The 18899-nt window shown below is 38.7% G+C and overlaps 1 protein-coding gene across 3 annotated transcripts in view; it reads left to right on the plus strand.

Moving 5' to 3' along the window:
* Positions 1-18899, plus strand: part of AP2A2 (adaptor related protein complex 2 subunit alpha 2) — a 52890-nt gene that overhangs the window by 15564 nt on the left and 18427 nt on the right. For all 3 annotated transcript variants that reach the window (XM_082057419.1, XM_082057420.1, XM_082057421.1), the window contains exons 2-6: positions 991-1059; positions 10822-10964; positions 11610-11803; positions 14230-14359; positions 15316-15417. In XM_082057419.1, the coding sequence (XP_081913545.1) occupies positions 991-1059; positions 10822-10964; positions 11610-11803; positions 14230-14359; positions 15316-15417 (638 nt within the window). The remainder of the gene's footprint in view (positions 1-990; positions 1060-10821; positions 10965-11609; positions 11804-14229; positions 14360-15315; positions 15418-18899) is intronic.

Genomic DNA, 18899 nt, shown 5'->3' on the forward strand with positions numbered 1-18899 from the left:
GAAGTGGCCTTGATTTGCTTCCCTCAGTCTTCAAGCAACTGAAATAATGGCTGAGTTAGATATTTTACCTTACGATGCTTACTTGTGTAGGAGATAATGGACCCAGACCTCTGTAGAAATCTCAGTCATCAAAACCTAAAATGCTAGAGAGCTGCTTTGGTTTGGACAATGCAAGTACTACTTCAATAAGCTTTCATTATCAGAATTTAAACTGCAGCTTATTTGTCTGAATATCTAACTTGAATTGGCACCAGAAACCCTAATGCCTATTATTGGAATACAAAATTTATATGAAATATAAACAGGGCTGAGAAGCCTAAGGCGGTAAAGTCGCCTAATAAAATATGAATTTTAAATATTTCTGGTTTTTCAAGTGACTTCCCTGGGGCATATTGTAAGTCTGAATGTATGTATGTATCCAGTCTGTCTGAGGTCTTTGAGTCTTTGGGCTACTCATAAGTTTACTGCTTTTCCTCTTCAGTGTCTGTTAAGAGTATTTCTAAAGCTGTTGAACTGAGTGACCATTCAATACAGAAACAGTAAATTGGCCTATCTTTAAGGTGAGGAATAACACAGGCTGTTTATAAGATTGTGCTTACTGGACTCTTTTCTTTTTCCAGAGCACTGTCTACTTAGTAATAAAATTTGAGGTAAAATCAAGTTGTTTCTTGCCAGTTTATAGAGTAAAAAAACTGAAGCATTTGTGAAAGTCAGTAATAAAGGCATCTCAGATTAATTGTATGGACTGATACTATCTAAAGTCTGCAAAGCTTCTTTAAACAGCTATGTCCTTTTAGCTTCTCAGATTCCTCTATGAAGTGATGCTTAAGTTGCCTCTGCGATGCTTGCCTTCACTTAGTCCTAAAAGGGAGAGTAATAATTTCTCCTGATGCTTGCATGTTCACACAGCATAGTTGGGTGGAGAGAAGCTTAGGGTGGCAGAGGGCTCTCCAAAGCTCAATATCTTGATGTCTGTTCTTTTTATTTCAGGCAAAAGCAAAGAAGCGGAGATAAAGAGAATAAATAAAGAATTAGCAAACATTCGGTCAAAATTTAAAGGTAAGTGACTTGATCATACTAAACTATACATATTTCCTCATATGACAGTCTTCTAGAGGTTTTTGTTTTGTTTTTACGTACTTTGACTTTTTGTCAACTGCTGATGCAAGCCAAATGCTAGAGCAGGCTGTTAGACTATTGAAAATGTTCTCTTAACTACAGAACATCTTGACAGTCCTGTGACTCTTTGCTATAACAGAAGAAAACTCCCTCCTGTATCAAAGAACTTTTTCCAATACTTTTCCTCTTAACCATGTGACTATTCATCCTGTTTTCTTCCAGAAGGCCATGAGCTAGTTTGAAGAAACATGGGTGGATGTAATTATTTCCAATAAGATGGAATCTGTTTAAGCTTCTCCTCTTCCCCCTTACTTGACCTCTTTATAGAAGCAATGGGTTAGGCTGTCCTCTAGCAGAATTAAGATTAAAATGTATAGCTGATGAAGCCATACATCTTGACCACTCCCATAAGCAACAGCAGTACAAATTATTCATATGAAACAAAGGATATGCAGTGACTAACTCCATCCTTGTACATTCCAAGAGGCAGTAATTCACTTCTAAACAACATATGGTAAAACTCGTGCTGTGACTGTGTACAAGGTGTGTATGTGGCTTCAAATTTTAAAGATTCTGAGAGGGAGTTGAGATGCTTTTGAATGGAGTTCTACCAGTAGTGGCTGTGGTAGACATTCTGTTTGACTAGATATGCAGCTGTATGTGTAGCTAGATAAGGTGTTACAGTGTGGAGATCATTATATGTAGCTTTAGAATTTGCTGTATTTGGATTAAAGCAGTTTACCTTAATTATCTATCCTGACTTAGACTATTTGGAATACTCCATGCATTAGCAAAGCCCAAAATAACTTTCCTTAACTTCATAGGGATCTGTTGCTACTTTTTAAGTGGTATGTCTCTTAAAGGCATATGAAGACCTGCAAAAACTTGAGTGTCAACAACAGCTGGGAAGGAAAAAATTGACCAGAGTGCAAGACACTCAAGAAAAGTTAAGAAATCTAAATTAGAAGCCATGGCTAATGTTTTTCTCTTAGAAATTTCAACATATTTGAAGTTACCGGATTGGTAACTTCAGTTGTAGGGTAACTGTGGAAATTTTAATGGCTATTTTTCTAGGGTAAATAGAAAAAGGAACTTTCATTTAGTCACCTCCCTATGCTGTCACATTGTTTTTCAATTCCTTTTCATTGCAAAGCTTCCTTCTAACACTAACATTAGTCTGGGTGGTTTTTTGTTGTTTTTGTTGGGGTTTTTTGTTTGTTTGTGTTGTGTGTGTGTGTTTTGTTTGGCTTTTTTGTTTTTGTTTTTTTGGTGTGTTTTTGTTTGTGTGTGTTTTTGTTTTTTTTTAATTGGGGGGGAGGATTTTGGGGGGTTTTTTTGTTTGGCTTTTTGTGTTGCTTTTTTTTGTTTGTTTGTTTGTTTTGTGGTGTGTGTTGGTTTGTTTCCCTGGAAGTAGCAGGCTTTGCATAGTCTGCTCTATACCAATCACCTAATCCAAGTCTAAAACATGTATCGATTTTTCTAGTTGTGGTGACCACTATGTCAGTTTTGCAAACACTGACCAGCAGGTACTGCCTTCATGTACTAAGTATGCATGCACAGTGAGGAAGTGGTATCTAGCTCAAGGGTCTGTTAGAAACCTGCATGCAAGGGTAAGAGCCATTTTTCTCAGTTCCAGCTGTAAGATTGAAGTGGATCATCTTATTGCCTAGAAAATGTAAGCGTAAAATTGTAACTTCTAAACAAGTCAGTTTAATCTCCAAGTAGGATCTCTACTGGACACTTTTATTTCAGATCAAGAGACTGAGTTTGTTTAAAAACTGTTTAAGAAGTTTCTGTACAAGTTAGCTGAGGTTTCATGTTACTTGATCTTGTAACTAATTTCACTAAGTTGATTAATCTGGAAGATGCAGCCACTAAGACTGCTTGTTTTCTGCTGGTGTGTGCTTGTAAAATGACTTGCTGTTAGCAGCATTATTGGTTATCAGCTGTTGCTGAAATTAATTTCAGCACCTAAAATTGTTACTAAATTGTTTAGACAGGACAGGTTTTTCTAGAAATCAGCTTGTCACTTTCCCTGTAGATACATTAACAGTTATTCCAGGTATGCCCTTCTGCCATCAAGGCCAACTAGAGGTCAAGGCCTAGCTGGAAAGCTTGCTGCAGTCTCACTAGCAGAGTAATCTAATTCTTTCAGCAACTTAAGTTCAGGCTACACCACTGTTTTTTATCTTGATTGGTTGATGGGCAAGCTTTAGTTTGTTTGTAAAACCTAATCAATTTTTCACTAATGAAACTGGAAGCTTTTGTCAGACCAAGTCTTCAGTTTGCACTGAAGATATGAAAACTTCAAAAGGCATTAAAAAAAAGTTATTGAAGCTCTTTAGAACCTCAGTGCCTACTGTATGTTCCAGTGTGCTTGAAGCATGAAGGAGGTTCTGTCAGACCTGCTCACTGCACTTGCTCTAGCTCATCTCTGCTGTTCTCTTCTGTGAATGTCTTTATAAAGTAGTGTAAGCCACTGTATTACTAACTTTAAGAAGACTGGGCAATAATGAAGTGCTAAGTGAACTGAATTCTGTCAGAATGGCATTCTCTGGCTCACATAAGTAGGTTGATAGCTGTGTTGTATCACTGGATAATCATTGTTTAAAGAGCTGCTGATAGCACAGTCCATAACAAAAAAAAACAGTTTTATTTCTCAGTTTTGCAAGGTATTTCATGGCTTAAGTACAAAAAAAGTTAAACATATGTGAACAGTAGATTCTTGTCTGGTTGTGATGCAGGGGAGAAATGATACAAGAATCTTTGGCTCAGTAGAACCATGAATCAGGCAATGATCAGAGAACAGAGGTGCTTTCAGCAAGGTAGTGCAATAACTTTAGCCCGTATAACTTTTGTAGCTTCCTTTAAGAACAGTTAAAATAGTTTCAGATAAATACCAGTGTGTGCTCGCTCAGTAGCTTGAGTGGAAGTTGATGAAGCCTTCCCAGAAGCTGATCTTCTTTGTGGCTACTTTATTTCTGAATTTGTATGGATTTTACATGAAAAGCCTTACTTAACTGGAGACAACAACTTGATGTAGCCTGAACAAAAACTGGACTTATATCATAGTTTGGAAGAAACTGAGTTTGGAAAACTTCTATAACTGCTTCAGGCCTTGAGAGTGTGAGGAGATGATAGCCGTGTATCTTTCTGCTGCAGACATTCTGCAAAGGCTTTGTGCTGCATGCGTTCTTCCTTGCGGAAGGGCTCTATGAAAAGAAACAAACCTTCACTGTGCATTTTATGTTTGGTGTAAGTGAAGATTATTCAGTTTAACCCAGTTTCTTTTTATGTAGCTCTGACTTCTAAAAATGTTTTTAAATCGTTTGGATTAAGACAAATATGTGACCATGAACTTAAGATGGAGACCTTTGAGTAATTATGGGGAATACTGGGGTCCTGGGTTAATTAACCTGGCTGAAGATGCAGCTGTTCGACTGGCTGCATTTCTGTAACTGGGGAAAGGCCTGACTGTAAGAATCAAGGCTGGCAGTAGTGCGTCTTGACACAGATATGTTCCTGCCTGAGACTAGTGTAAGAGACTGGTATACCAGAAGTATCCTTTCCTTCCTCTGGATCTTTAAACTCTTCAGCATACTCTAATACAGTATCTAGATGTCCACCCCATGTAACCTGAAAGGTATATTCTTATACTGTTACAGACAGACTATTTTTACTTTTGTTTTATCATCCAAGTAGCTGGCAAGCCTGTTACCTGCCTTATGTTTGGGTAACCTGGTATTTAACAGACTGGGATGAGGCTGTACATCTCTGGAAAAGCCATACTGTTTTTGAACTGATGGAATGTATGCCATGGTGTTGAGTTCTGATCTGGTTTCTGTGCTCCAAGCTCAGAAGGAATCTAGAATCTCTGTACTTAAGGTGACTGTGTCTCTTGTTGCAGCATGAGGAAGTTGCATTGCTGAGGTCAGTGTGTCCTTGACGGTTGCTTTAAATGCTTCTGCGTTAAGTAAGATAAGATGCATGTAGTAAAGAGAAACTACACCCATGTAATAAAGCAGAAGCTGTAGGAGTTAAGTTTGAAGTGGAGAAATACTATTCCTGTTGTTTAGTGTGTTCAGACTCCAAGCTGATTTTGCTCCCATGCTTGAGCCAAACCAGAAGTCTGGCTATCAAGAATTGCTTTGTAAATGAATGAAAAAATATCTGGTTTATTAATTTGTTGCATTGTTTTGATCTCTCAGAGCAGAATTTGTGTACTAATGAGACTGTCAACAAGTCTATAAGCTGTTTCTGCAGTCAAAATAACTTTATTCTCTGCTTCGTTCAAGAATGTTTGGGTTTTTTTTTTTCCAGATCTGGCATTAGATTTTAGTTTTATTCTGATTGCATAATAGGGTTTGTGTTACAAGAGCGGCTGCTACATTTCAGACGTGCTAGTGTATCTTAGTTTTGGTTTGTGCAGGAGGGCCCCAGTGTCAGTTGATAATCTCTCTTTTTTTTTTTTTCCTTCAACTCATTTGTTTTCCCAAATTTGATCAAGTCTTCTCTGTTGTCCCAAACTACACAGTAACCCTATATCGCCTGAGTTGTAGGGCTGCTCTAGTAATACTGTTCTGATGGTAGAGTATGGTAAATAAATACTAGCTTATGGATTTGTATGGGATGCCTGCCAAAAATATTCAGCCTTTTATTTAGAGGGTTTCAACTATCACTCTTATGGAAAGACAAATCTTTGATAAAAGTGTAGATATATTCATAAAAAGCAACTTCATTTTTCTTAGCCTCCAAGCTAAGAGTAGGCCTTCTGATACAGTATAGCACTGAATTGTGTGAACATGGGTTGGAGTCAACCTAGGAAGGAAGCACACTGAATGCAAAGAAACACTTAAAGGTTCTATCTGTTCTGTTTTGCATAAGCCATTATTGCAGTTATAGAAGCTAAAATTGTCTTTGAGATAGCAACCACCTGTCTGGATGCTAGTGAGACTAGACTTGTCAGGCTGCATTACCCTCTACCCCTGGTGACCATCTCAGAGGATTAAACCACCTTCTTGTCCCGCTCTGGCTGGTAGTAGGCTCTGTAATTGTGCAGCAGGCTGTTTGTTTAAGCGTACTGAATTAGATTCAGAAGCAGGTGCTGTTTTTTAACTCATTATCTGAATTAAGAGACTGCCTGGGAATTAGAGACTGCCTGGTGCTGCCTGGGAACCAGAGGGTCTCATAATGCATTTCTCCCTCATTTTTTCCTCTTTGGAAAGCTGTCTGAAAGAGATCTATGAGCAACGAAAACCAGAACTTCCCTATTGAAATGGTAGAGGTGGTGCATAGAAATGTGAAAGTAATAATTCTTTCTTAATAATAGTACTATTTGCTGATCGGCTGTTAATAATTTCTTTCATAGAAAAATGACTAATAAATTTTCCAGGGAAAGCAAGTAGTCTTTGAAATGCCCACTGTGCTCAAAACCTGCTGATGTGTGTTCTGAATACTTCCTGTTTCTGCTGGCTTGATTTGCAGTACTTGCAGATGTTCCCGAAAGTATTTAAAAATGAGCTGAGTTAAAAGAAATGCTTGTGTATTGCAATAAACAGAACATGTGAAATTTCCGTCTGCTCTTGTTCAGATGTTTGCTTGAGTCTGGGAGAAGCTGTACTATTTTAGCACATACTTAATCAATGAGATGTGTTAGTAATGTTTTTAAACATTACCTTTATAACTCTCTGTAAACACTGTGTGGGAGGGAGAGGAATTGAATAGTTAAACTTGAAATTTCAGTAAGGATCTGAATCAAAACTTCAAAACAGCTGGAGTTAGACAACTACAGTGAGACCTTTGACTGTAATACTCAATACTTCTTTTTTTTTCAAATTGCTCAGCTAATTAAATAAAATTGTAAAGACGATGTTCTATTATTGCTGGGAACTAATAAGGCTTTATAGAAGACTCCTATTGACTGTTAACTTGGCCTAGTTTGTAAGCTTGCCTGTTGTTGAGAACCTTCGGATTGCCTTCAGTTATGCATACAAGGGACAGAAGCTTTCCAAAAAGTCAGTGCACTATTTTTTTTTCTGTCTCCAGAAAAAGTGGTTCAGGTACTCATTTTACAATATTGTTCTTTGATAGCACATAACTGGGAAAAAGCAGCTTCTTTCTCCATTAGTAGGATGGCAGTATATTGAGCTTGATTGTATGTCATAGCTTCCATCGAAACTGCTTCAAATACCCCAAGATCCAAGTACCTTGCTAATCTGAGCTATTAAAATACTGGTATCTTCGAGGATATAATACCTTAAATACTTGGGTCCTGAACCTGAAAAAAGGAATTGCCAAACCTTGAGAAATACTTCGTTGTAAAAGTTGATGTGGTTCAGAATATATGTGTACTTTCATCTGTTTGTGTTGTTCATTAAGTAATTGTGCTGCAGAATTCTATATTCCTTCTTCCCTTCTCATCTCACAAAGTCAGCACCAGAGCCATTTGATAAGATGAGAGAATAGGGTTTATACCTGTGACTTTTGGGTTGTACACTGACAGCCAGTTGCAATTCAGTTTCTTGGGCTCCTGGGAACTCCAGTCTTGGAGACTGCTTGGGGCTTTTTTTGACTTAGAGTAAATTTCACGTGAAAACTACTTTCTGATGCTTTTTGGTGTATCTGTATGGCTGAGAGAAGCAACAAATGATATTAATGTTACTAAATACTGTAGCAAGTCCTTAATTACACAGATCTCATCCACTAGAGGAAGACTAAAATGCATTCAGTTTATTTAGTGTCCCTTTCTGTGAATCATGATAGTACCTGGTAACAGTATCCAGCATCACCTGTTCCTTTAATCAGTCACCTGGAAACAGCTGGCTGTACTGAGTTGGTATATTCTTATTGCTAAATAATATAAAGTCCTCCCAGTTTATTCACTGATTATTTCTTTTCCTACTAGATCTTATGCAGAAGACCAACTGAAAATCAAGTGCTAAGATCTTGTATAAACTTTTCTTAAGCAGCTGAAAAATGTTTTAAAACTAAAGGAATTGCTCTGCCTTTTGCTTACTTTTTTTCTTGCCTGTCCTAAGGCAAGAAAAGATCTTTGATCTCCGTCTCCTTGCCTTGATGGGATGGGAGGAAACTTCTGCTCTTGAGTACTCTTGTATTGGGAAAATAGTATAACAGGAGATATTTATTTTCTCTGTTATAAATACAGAAGGTTTTATTCCTTTGCTGCTCTAGCCATAGTTTGAAGCCCACAGCAGATATACAGACATGGCTGAATATCTACTTTTCCCTGTGGCAATATTGCTTCCAAAGAAGGGGGGAAAAGGCAAACAAAACAAAAAATGAACAAAACCAGCAAACCAACCAACCAAAGAAATAAAGTAAAAAAGAAACCCACCCCTTTCTCCCCATGCCTCATCTGGATGTTTCACTCTGGTTCTTGTAATGTTAATTCAGGTGTCTGGTAAAGCAAACTTCACTGAATACATTTGGCTGCTGACTCAGCAGGAAAATTGCCTTATGGTAGTGAACTGTAAATGTGGCTTGAAGAAAACATGTCTTTAGGCAGCTTTCTGCAGAGCTGGCTGTTGTCAGAGGATCTTGACAGGATCCAGTGTAGCAAGACTTCACTGTCATGAGTACGGTCAGTAACACTGCTTCATGTATGTAAATAAAATGTGACATGTATTGGCTTCTGTGGTATGGACATGAAGGCAACTTCTTTGTACAGCATAAAAATAGCTTTAGGGTGAAGTTTCTTTTTGTTGGCAACTGATACACTGTGTATGCCAGTTAGGAAAAAAATAAATCAACGCTGGCTAAAAACTGACTTGAAATGTATCATTGTCCATATTAAAATGATAGTTGTGTGCTTAATTTGTTTTCTCAGGTGAAATAAAACTAAGTAAAAGAAGTTTCTAGAGTCAAAATAGAAAGCAACCTCCCAAAAATACATTGTGGCCTATAGGTGTAATATTTTATCATCTAGTTCAGTGTGCCAGCATGCTTTCTCTTGATTCAGTAATGTTACATGGCTTTGTGCATTGATGGTAGTATTAATTCCTTCACAAACTGTAAATTTAGTTTATAGTGGTAAGATTTCTGGTTTTATACAGTCAATGAATTTAGTGTGAAATCTATGGGAGCTGTAGATGCATGTGACATGGGAAATCTAACCTGCTTCTGCACCAGTGGATGAAAAGGAGCAATGAGAAGCTTCTATAGTATTAAGGGGTTTTATTAATGTTTACCTGCCTATTACATAAATCTGAATTGTTTTAAAAGCAATGTTGCTTGGAGCTTTTTTGGTAAGGGCAATGATTTAGGGCTATCTTATTGAAGCTTTGCTTTATGCACTGCTATTCTGGTTGAACTGCCCATCACTAAGGAATGCACATTGATCTGACAGACTAGTTATTCTGGACCCAGAATGCAGAGGCTAAGGACCTTATATAGCCTTTTAGGCAGCAGCATCTATCAGGTTTTGCTACCCTGACTGAACTCTCTAGCATTCTGAACTCTCTAGCATTCAGGCTTATTTGATTTAGTGTGTGCTCCTTTTTCTTCTGATTTGGGATATGGAGAGGATGTTCTGAAAAAAGTTTATGTTCGTATTTAGCCTGTTTCTTCAGGAGAAGTGGTCTGCCTGGTGAGCTGTAAGCAGTTGCACTGTTCCATGTAGCTTTTACAAGCTTCTAAAATTCAGCAATACTGCAACATATGGCCAAACCTATTTAGGGTACATTTTTCTTATAAAACTGAAACACTTGCAAATACCTTACAAACACTTTAAAGCTCTCATGGTAATCTCCATGTATTTTTTCAAGGCTTTGGGGTATACCTCTATCACTCTGTCTTCCTAAAAAGACTTGCTGCTTTTATTTTGTCAAGTTCTCTGCTGTGGTGCACTTCAGGAAGTATGTTAAGACCTTTTGCTGTAATAAAGGTTTGATATTTGGTTTAATAAGAGAACACCTATGGAAGACATAGCTGCTCTTAACAGAAACAGGAAAATAAAAATGGAGTAAACACGTATATACTGCCTATTAGCAAGAAAATAATTTAAGGACATAGCAGGATAATTATGGGGCTAGGTGACAGCATTATTACATGACTGTCCTTTAGGATATAGATAATGGTAAATGGAATTAACACTGAAATCTTGTGGAGTTTTATTTTTTTGTTGTTTGTGTTTTTTTTCTTATAAATGAATTTCAGATTTAGATAAATATTTAAAACTAGTATTATGTCTTGTTGATTCAGTGACAGCTCAGGTTTTTCAGAGCTATGCGTTGTTGAATTTTTTCTGTCTTGGTCCGTTAGGAATAGCTACAAGCTACTTGTGTTCTGTGACCGCGAATAACTTTTTTGAAACCCAGGAGTTGTTTGGTTGTCTGACATCTCTTTGGTTTGTGATCACTTTCATGTGTTTAGCACAGAATGGTGTAAATACTTGTAGTCTTTTAAATCAGAGATAATTAGCACTTTGTTTACTGTATACTGAATAAAAGCTGAAACAATACATTTAACATTAATGAAATTCAGGTACTGTAATAGCTGAACCCTCAGTTTGTTCCTGTTCTGTAGGGTGATATATAGTGAATCAAATATCAATCTTAATTTCTAGGTATGACTGTAAGTTTTGTTACTGTAAGATATGAAGTACTTCAGTGGAACCAGGGTGGGGAGGGAAAGGGTATGGGAACAGCATAGGTCTTAATTGTGCTTTGTTTCCTTGCTTTCCAGGGGATAAGGCTCTGGATGGTTACAGTAAGAAAAAATATGTCTGCAAACTGCTTTTCATCTTTCTCCTGGGGCATGACATTGACTTTGGTCACATGGAGGCTGTAAACCTGCTCAGTTCCAATAGATATACAGAGAAACAAATTGTGAGTAACTCAATCTCTATAAAAGAAAAGCTGTTCTGTCTAATATCCTACCTCAGCTGTATAGTCTGTAAAGGACTTTGCTTCATTCTACTCCCATGCCACCCCCGCAAGCCTTATTTCGGATTTAAGAGTGATTTTGAAATCTACACACCTTTGTGCACAGGGAATCTTGTACTAGTTGTAAAAGCAAAAATGTGCACTCTGTATAAAATTGTTACTCCTGTTAAGAAACTGCCTTGAGTCTTGCACTAAAAGGTAAGTAACCTTTTAATTTTCAGAATATCTCTTCAAACTTTCCTGGGAAAAGTTGTGTTTATCAGGTACATGCAGCTTACCAGTGTCTGAATAATAAGCCAGATTTTTTATTTGCTCCCATTCATTCAAAATTATCTTCTGAGTATATGCTGAAACAGATTGATGAAACACTTAAAAACTGATAAATTAGGGTAACACTAAACTTACTTGTTTTTGTTTATTTCACTTAATCTTTCTAGCCTTCATGCTGTTATCTAAATATCTATTTCTGCCCACATGCTTAGTATTGGAGGAGAACTGTATGGCTCAAAGCATTACTTGTGGCATTAATAGAAAACATAATATAAGTCAGCTAAAATCAGTTTTCATTTTCCTTTTTCTGAATCACAGGGATATCTCTTCATCTCCGTACTAGTGAACTCTAACAGTGAGCTGATTCGCCTAATAAACAATGCGATCAAGAATGATCTGGCCAGCCGCAACCCCACCTTCATGGGGCTTGCACTGCACTGTATTGCTAATGTGGGTAGCCGGGAGATGGCGGAAGCATTTGCTGGAGAAATTCCAAAAATACTTGTAGCTGGGTAGGTATGACATGCCTTCCTCACGTACAACACCAATAAACCTTTTCAGCAGCTTGGTTGCATTGCAGAAGTTAATCCATGGTTAGAGCTATACAGCTCTGGGCTTGCCATGAAAGTAGTGACAATTTCCAATAACTGCAGGTACTTTGATATACTTGAACGTGGAGTTGCTTGTAAAAGTATAAATAGAACATGGAAATTAAGACTGTGTAAATATCTTGAATAGGCTTTTACAGCTTTGTGTTGTAATCGAGGTTTTTGTACTGTATTAGTGTGTGGCAGTGAACATCCCTGGACTGTGTATGTTTTACTTTCCTTATCTCCTGATGAAAAGAATGAATTAACCTAAGTAGGTGTTTACACTTCAAATCTTGATATAAACTGGAAGCTCTTATTTAAATGGTCCTGACTTCATAAGGAATGTGAGAATATTCTGTTGTGTGAGCTTTCTTGCTTCTTCTACTAGCCATGTGAACAACAATTCCTGTAAATGGCATATAGTCACTATCAACTTCCTGACTTCCCCTTTGTGTTGCTAGAAGTTTCTATACAGGCCTGGCAAGTGTCTGGAACTGCAATTAAGTAAATCTAAAATGAAACTTGTGATTACAAGGCTAATTTATTTTGAAACTTAGAATGTCCTAATGTGAACAGTATATTTAAATTCTCTTACAGATATGAAATGTTTTGGAATGTGTATGGATCATGTTTTATAACAAATGTCTTGCATTAGTATAAAAAAGTAACATGTGTAAGAACTGTATTAACACTCTAAATGTCAAGCACTGGAGCTTGCAAATGCTGGAAATGTTTGCTTATGCAACACTAATTCTGACTGTGTCTGTTATGTGCACTGTCTGAGTTGGCAACAAGGAACAATATAATGTGGTATCTAGTTGTGTCAAAAGTCTTGGGAAATAATTACGAACTCTTGAAATAGTGTCTCTATAATGCCACACTTGAACACTATTACTATTTTGCAGAGCTGAAATGTAGTATGGGCCAGAAAGAGAAGAATAAGCAGCCAGCACCTCATGCTCAATATGGGTCTGGTCAAGGAAATGGGAGAGAATCCACCTTTCTCAGACATGGAATTCCTTATGAGAGGGAGCACATTTGGAGATAGCATGTTCTGGGGTCATGTCGGCCTTGTTGCTGTCCTGTCCTGCACTGCCCTTGCTGGGTGCTGTTCTCCATGTAGTATAGTGGAGACAACACTGCAATGATGAGTCGTGAATTTTAATATCATAACCTTAAGGAGTTCCAAAAATTTCATTTGGGGTCATCAATTGTAGACAAAGCACAGCACCTGAAGTTCAGACTTGTTTGAACTTTGAACTGTGTTTGTGTTCTACAATCAGTCTTCAGGACCTCATTCCTTCTGTGTTTCTAAGAGGATATATGTAATATGTATATGTACAAGTCATATCTAAGTGACCTGTGCAGAATGAGCACTGTCAGTTACATTTGCAACTTCAGCATAGCTGCATTGGTTTGAATGTAAGTTGGAGGGAGGTGAGAAATAGGTTTGGTTTTGTGGTGTGTGGGTGATGGTGGTAGTATTTTGTTTTGGTTTTTTTTGTTGCTTTTGTTTGTTTTCTGTTTTGTTTGTGGTTTTTGTTGTTGGATTTCTTTTTTTATCTAACTGAGGTACAATTTGATCTCATGGAAAATTGGTAAATTCATAAAGAATAGGTGGACTGAACTTCTATTAGGAATTTGGAGGTTTCTGAACATTTAACCAAGATTGCACAGTATAAACTGCCTCTTAAAACTTTTAGTGCTAATGCTCTTTACACTTTTTAGCTGTTGTTTATGCAACATACAAAATGTTAAGTTGACTACTTTGTGAAAGGGAGTTCACTGAAGTAGAGCAGTGGCATGCTGCTCTTAAAATAGTCCATTTCTGTGCCAGCAGCACAGATTGCAAGGTGCATAGACTTGCGGGTGGCATGCTTGCTAGCCAACTTGCATGCTATCTGTAGGTACTGAAGCTGTTAAATAGTTAATGATTTGTATCTGATATGCAGGACCCTATCAGGAAGTCCAGCTTTGGTTGGATGCATAATGTAGTCTACTATAAATAACTTGAGTCAGTTTCGAAGAAGCTTGTGCTCATCTAATGATAAAATTTCAATTCTGATAAAAAGAAATGTGAAATGTCACTCTAAGAGTCAAAGAATCATTGTAGAGGCTACTGGAGATACGTAATGGTTGAAAATTTAACTAGTTAAACATTGGAAAATATTAAGAACAACGAATTCTGTAACACAGGAATAATTTAGTGAACTTCTGTTTCAACTTCTGTTGAAAATATGCTACCTAATGAGGGGTGCTGAGTCAGTGCAAAAACTAGCATAATGCTGGCCTGCAAGTATTGCTGTGACTTAACCGCTGTATTCTAAATCCATATTTATGTGTTGCAGAGATACTATGGATAGTGTGAAGCAGAGCGCTGCCTTATGCTTGCTGCGTTTATATAGAACTTCTCCTGACCTTGTCCCCATGGGAGACTGGACATCTAGAGTCGTACATCTCCTCAATGACCAGCACTTGGTAAATAAGCTTCATTATACTTCTCAAGCCTATACTGTAAAAGGAATTATGGCACTTCTGCTGTTAAATACGCTATTAATTTATTTCTTCTCAAGTCTTTCAAGCAAGTGGGTTTCTGTTTTCTTCAGGCTTCTGGAAGGAAATGGAAGGAGTTGATGTCCATTTTTAGTTGCTGAATATATTATTTTTTAATAAAGTTTTGTTTACCTTTTTCTTGGAGTTATAAGAATAGGATGCACAAGTTGTTCTTTTGCTCTGACAGTAAATAAATTGATCTTCTGCCTTGTTATCATAAATCATATTGCATAGGGGTAATGCTAATTTTCATAGGCCTTTTAGGATTAGACCCACACTAAAAAGCACAAGGCCTGATTTGTCAGTGCTTGAACTTCTTTGTCCTATGGTGTCTGTGTTGTCATTCTTATCTTACTTGTTCAGCAAACCCTGTTGTTCTGGGTAAGAAACTTTATTTCCCACTCCTCCATCTAGTTGTTTTAGGAAAGTAAAGCTATTAAGACATATGCTTCAGCAGTAACATGTTTGTGTTAAACGAAGACCTCTCTTCACATTGGGTTACCAGAATTCTCTGGATTATCTGCTGCATCCTGTTTCTTCTACTCATGCTTCTCTTGTGTAATAAGACAATTTGTATCCAGGCTTTATTTTAATATAGCTTTCTGTCGTGTTATACTATACAAACATGACACAAAGCTAATACAAAAATAGCATGAAATGCTCTGCAAACATGGCAGTACCATGTTAGTTAAAATCCTGTTGGATTTTGAAGATGTGTAGTTAGTCTACCCGCTATCCAAATAAGGGCTTTTTAATGTATGGCTTTGTCATAGGGATAAACTTAGTTTTGTTGTATATTAAAAATAATTGAAGTGAAAGATGTTAATGGGCAGCATCTTAAACTGTTAGAAAATTGAATGTATTGCTTTGTTTTCTTCTAGGGTGTGGTTACTGCAGCTACAAGTCTGATCACCACTTTGGCACAGAAGAACCCAGAAGAGTTTAAAACTTCAGTCTCCTTGGCAGTGTCTAGATTAAGCAGAGTGAGTCCAATGCTGACTCTGATAATACTTCACTATTGCTTAATTTACTCAGCTTTTGAGGTCAAGTTATCTTACTGTTTCTTATATGTTCAGCTTTCTAGATCAGATTAGTCTAGTGTACCGTTAAAAGTGAAGATGATTCAGTTTCGCTTCATATAGCTGGTTCAGCTAATCTCTTTTAATACTTGTTGCTTACCAGAGCGGAAAACTATTAGCTTGCCCAAACTTTCTTGGTGTAGTCCTTGCTATGCTCCAAGTCTATGTAGCAAAAAGATGTCTTTCTCTTAACTACTTGTGTTTGAAAGGACCCCTGTGATGTATATCAGTTTCTAATCTTCATTTTATGTTACTACAACACCAAAGAGTAGCTGGATCAGAGACTTCTGCAAACTTCTGCACAGAACCCTCAAAAATACAGCCTGTACTTTTAACTTCATTTAAGCTTCTACCAAGATGAGTCTGCTTCCTATTCCTTCTTTTGAGCTGCTGCTAGGTTAATAATCATAAGCATTTGATATTCTGTAAATGGGTGTAGGCAGTTAAGCAGGGGCAGAGAGTGCAGGGAGGAGTGGAGAGGTATTTCTGTAAGTTAACGTCTTCATACTGGAAAACTTACGTTACTGTTTCGAAGTTATGCAAGGTGTGGGAGGGTATTACTTCAAAAATGTATTTTAGACCCAGATCTATGTGGTGTTATACCCAAAATTACTTGTAGTTCAGAGGAACTTAATTTCTTTTTAAATATGAAGATTTTGTGTAATACTCAAAAGCAAGGGAATACTGAGGGAAGTGCATAGCTGTTGTGTAATGGAGCAGGAAGACTTAGTTCCATTGAGCAAAGCTAATGCCAAACTCATACATGCCCTAGAATCAGGGAGGAGGGGGGAGAAATCCATGAATAAGGATATTCTCCTTTAAACCTAATCTAATCCTTACCACATTTTACTGTGGGTATAAACCTCTTCTGTGAAAGTTCTTTGATCTGGCGTATGACTTACTGAAGGTGTTAGCTGGTGCTTTCCAGTCACCAGGGACTTTACCTGACTGGCATGACTTTTTGAATATCATGGAGAGTGGCTTGGCAACTGCATCAGCCAGTTCTGTCAGGATGCAGATGCATCTTGTCTGGTCCCATAGACTAGTGCATGTTCAGATTCCTGAAGTGGTCACCAACCTAATCTTCACTTATAGTGGGAGGGGCGCTGCTCCCGCAGTCCTTGTCTTGTGTTTCATGCACTCGAGAGGTGTGGGAAGAGAGCTTGCTAGTGAAGACTGAGGCAAAAAAAATGGTTGAGTACCCCAGCCTTTTCCTTGTCTGCTGTTACCAGTTTGCCAGTCTTGCTCATCAGGTGGTGTCGAGGTTTGATTGCAGGGCGACAATAAACCGTGGCAGATGTATTGTTAGCCCCCCTCCTCCCTCCACCCTCCTCCTTTTGCCCCTCTCTCTCCCCCTTTCCCTCCCAATCACCTGTCCTTAGTGGGAAAGAAGGACAGAGAGAAGAGAGTTGGAAAAATTAAATGTTTTACTAATGCTACTAATAAAAATAGATACAATAATATAAAATATACAAAACCAATCTTGAAAGTCCCAGCAGCTGCTCCGGCAGATGTTGGGCCAGCATCCAGAGTCCTGGACTGGGCTCTGCAGCCAACCAGAACTGGATTCAGTCTGTCACTAGGCCTCAGTTTGCGGGGATGACTCACAAGGTCTTCTCCTAATGTCAGCCATAAGGAAAAGGGATGAGATCCTCATGATCTCCCACTTTTATGTGAAGTATCATGTGAAGGGGATGGAGTACTCAGTTGGTCAGTTTCAGTTTACCTCCTGCTTGCACATCTTGGGAGATGCATAATTATCAGTGACCTTGAATACCATTGCTATGTCTACCAAAACATGTATCTAGCTTTCAGAAAACTGCAGTTAGTAAGAAGACTTTAGCTGACAGGGAAGTTCACTAAAAGAGAAACTTGTTCTTAACAAAACCAGGACAGGTGGGCACGCTTTTGTTGACCTTCCTGTTCTGATTGACATACCTGTGGAAGCCCTTCTTGTTATTCTTTGCATCCCTTGGCAAGTTCAGCTCCAGCTGTGCCTTGGCCTTCCAGACCCTGTGTCTGGGCAGTGTCCCTGTACTCTTCCCAGGATACCTGTCCCTCCTTCTACTGCCTGTGCATTTCCTTCTTACCCTTCAGTTTGACCAGCACGTCTTAACTCATCCATGCTGGCCTCTTGTCTTTCTTACCCACTTCCTTACACCTGGGGTTCACAAGTTCTTGTACTCAATGGAAGGCCTCCTTAAATATTTTCCAGCTGTGTTCTGCTCTGTTGGCCCTGAAGGCAGTTTCCTGGGGGGTCCTGTTGCCTAACTCTTTGAAGAGCTGGAAGTTAGCTTTCCTAAAATTCAGGGTCTTGAATTTACTCTTTGCCTGTCCCACATCCCTCAGGACTGTGAACTCCTCAAGTGCAAGATCAGGCTGCCTCCAGTCTTGATGTCACTGATCATCTCACTTGCATTGGTGACCATCAGGTGCAGTATTGAATTCCCCCTGATAGGACTGTCTATAACCTGACTGAGGAAGTTATCCCCAATGCAATCCAGGGGTCTCTTGGATTGCCTACAGCTCACTGTGCTACTTTTCCAGCAGATGTCACTGTGGTTGAAGTCCCCCAGTGGGACAAGAGCCTGTGAGTGTGATGCCTCCTGTAGCTAGAGTAAGAAGTCTTTGTCAGTAATCTCCCCAATAGGGCAGCCTGTAGTAGATGCCAACCATTTTGCCTTGATCTCTGATTCTTACCCATAAGCTTTCAACCTGCTTATGACTGTTCTTCAGAGAGAGCGCTTCAAACTCTATCCCTCTCTTGATGTAGAGGGCAACCCTACACGCTTCCTTCTTTGCCTGTCCCTTCTGAACAGCCCATAGCCATCGATAGCCACAGTCCAGTCATGGGATCTGTCCCACTAAATTTCAGTAATGGCCACTAGGTCCTAGTTTCTTAGCCGCACAGTGGCTCCTCTTTGCCCATGCTGCATGCGCTGGTCTAGAGGCACTTCAGTGGGCTGTTGGCCCTGTCTCCTTCTTAGAGGAACACACCTTAATTCCTCTGAAGTATTTCACTGGTATTTTCTGGTTGGCTTCTATTACCTCAGGAGCTGCTGGCTTATCTACATAAGACTGCAAGTCCTTTCCGGTGTGGCCAACATGTCTCATGGCCACTAGGTGAGGGACCTTGGCATCTCGTTCCACAGCTGTCACAGGCAAACCTGATATCCTCCTCCACTGTATCTAGTTTAAAGCTCTCTCAGTAAGCCCCACCAGCTCATTAGAAAAGACTCTCTTCCCTCTTTGAGAAAGTTGAATCCCATCTGATGCCAGCAAACCTGGTGTTGTGTAGGCCATCCCATTATTAAAAAACCCAAAATTGTGGTGAAGCCTCTGTCAAAGGTGACCTACAGTGTTCTTTGGGTCATTCTCATGATTGC

This window comes from Streptopelia decaocto (genome assembly GCF_964273445.1).
Source record: "Streptopelia decaocto genome assembly, chromosome: 7".
In the NCBI taxonomy this organism is placed as follows: Eukaryota; Metazoa; Chordata; class Aves; order Columbiformes; family Columbidae; genus Streptopelia; species Streptopelia decaocto.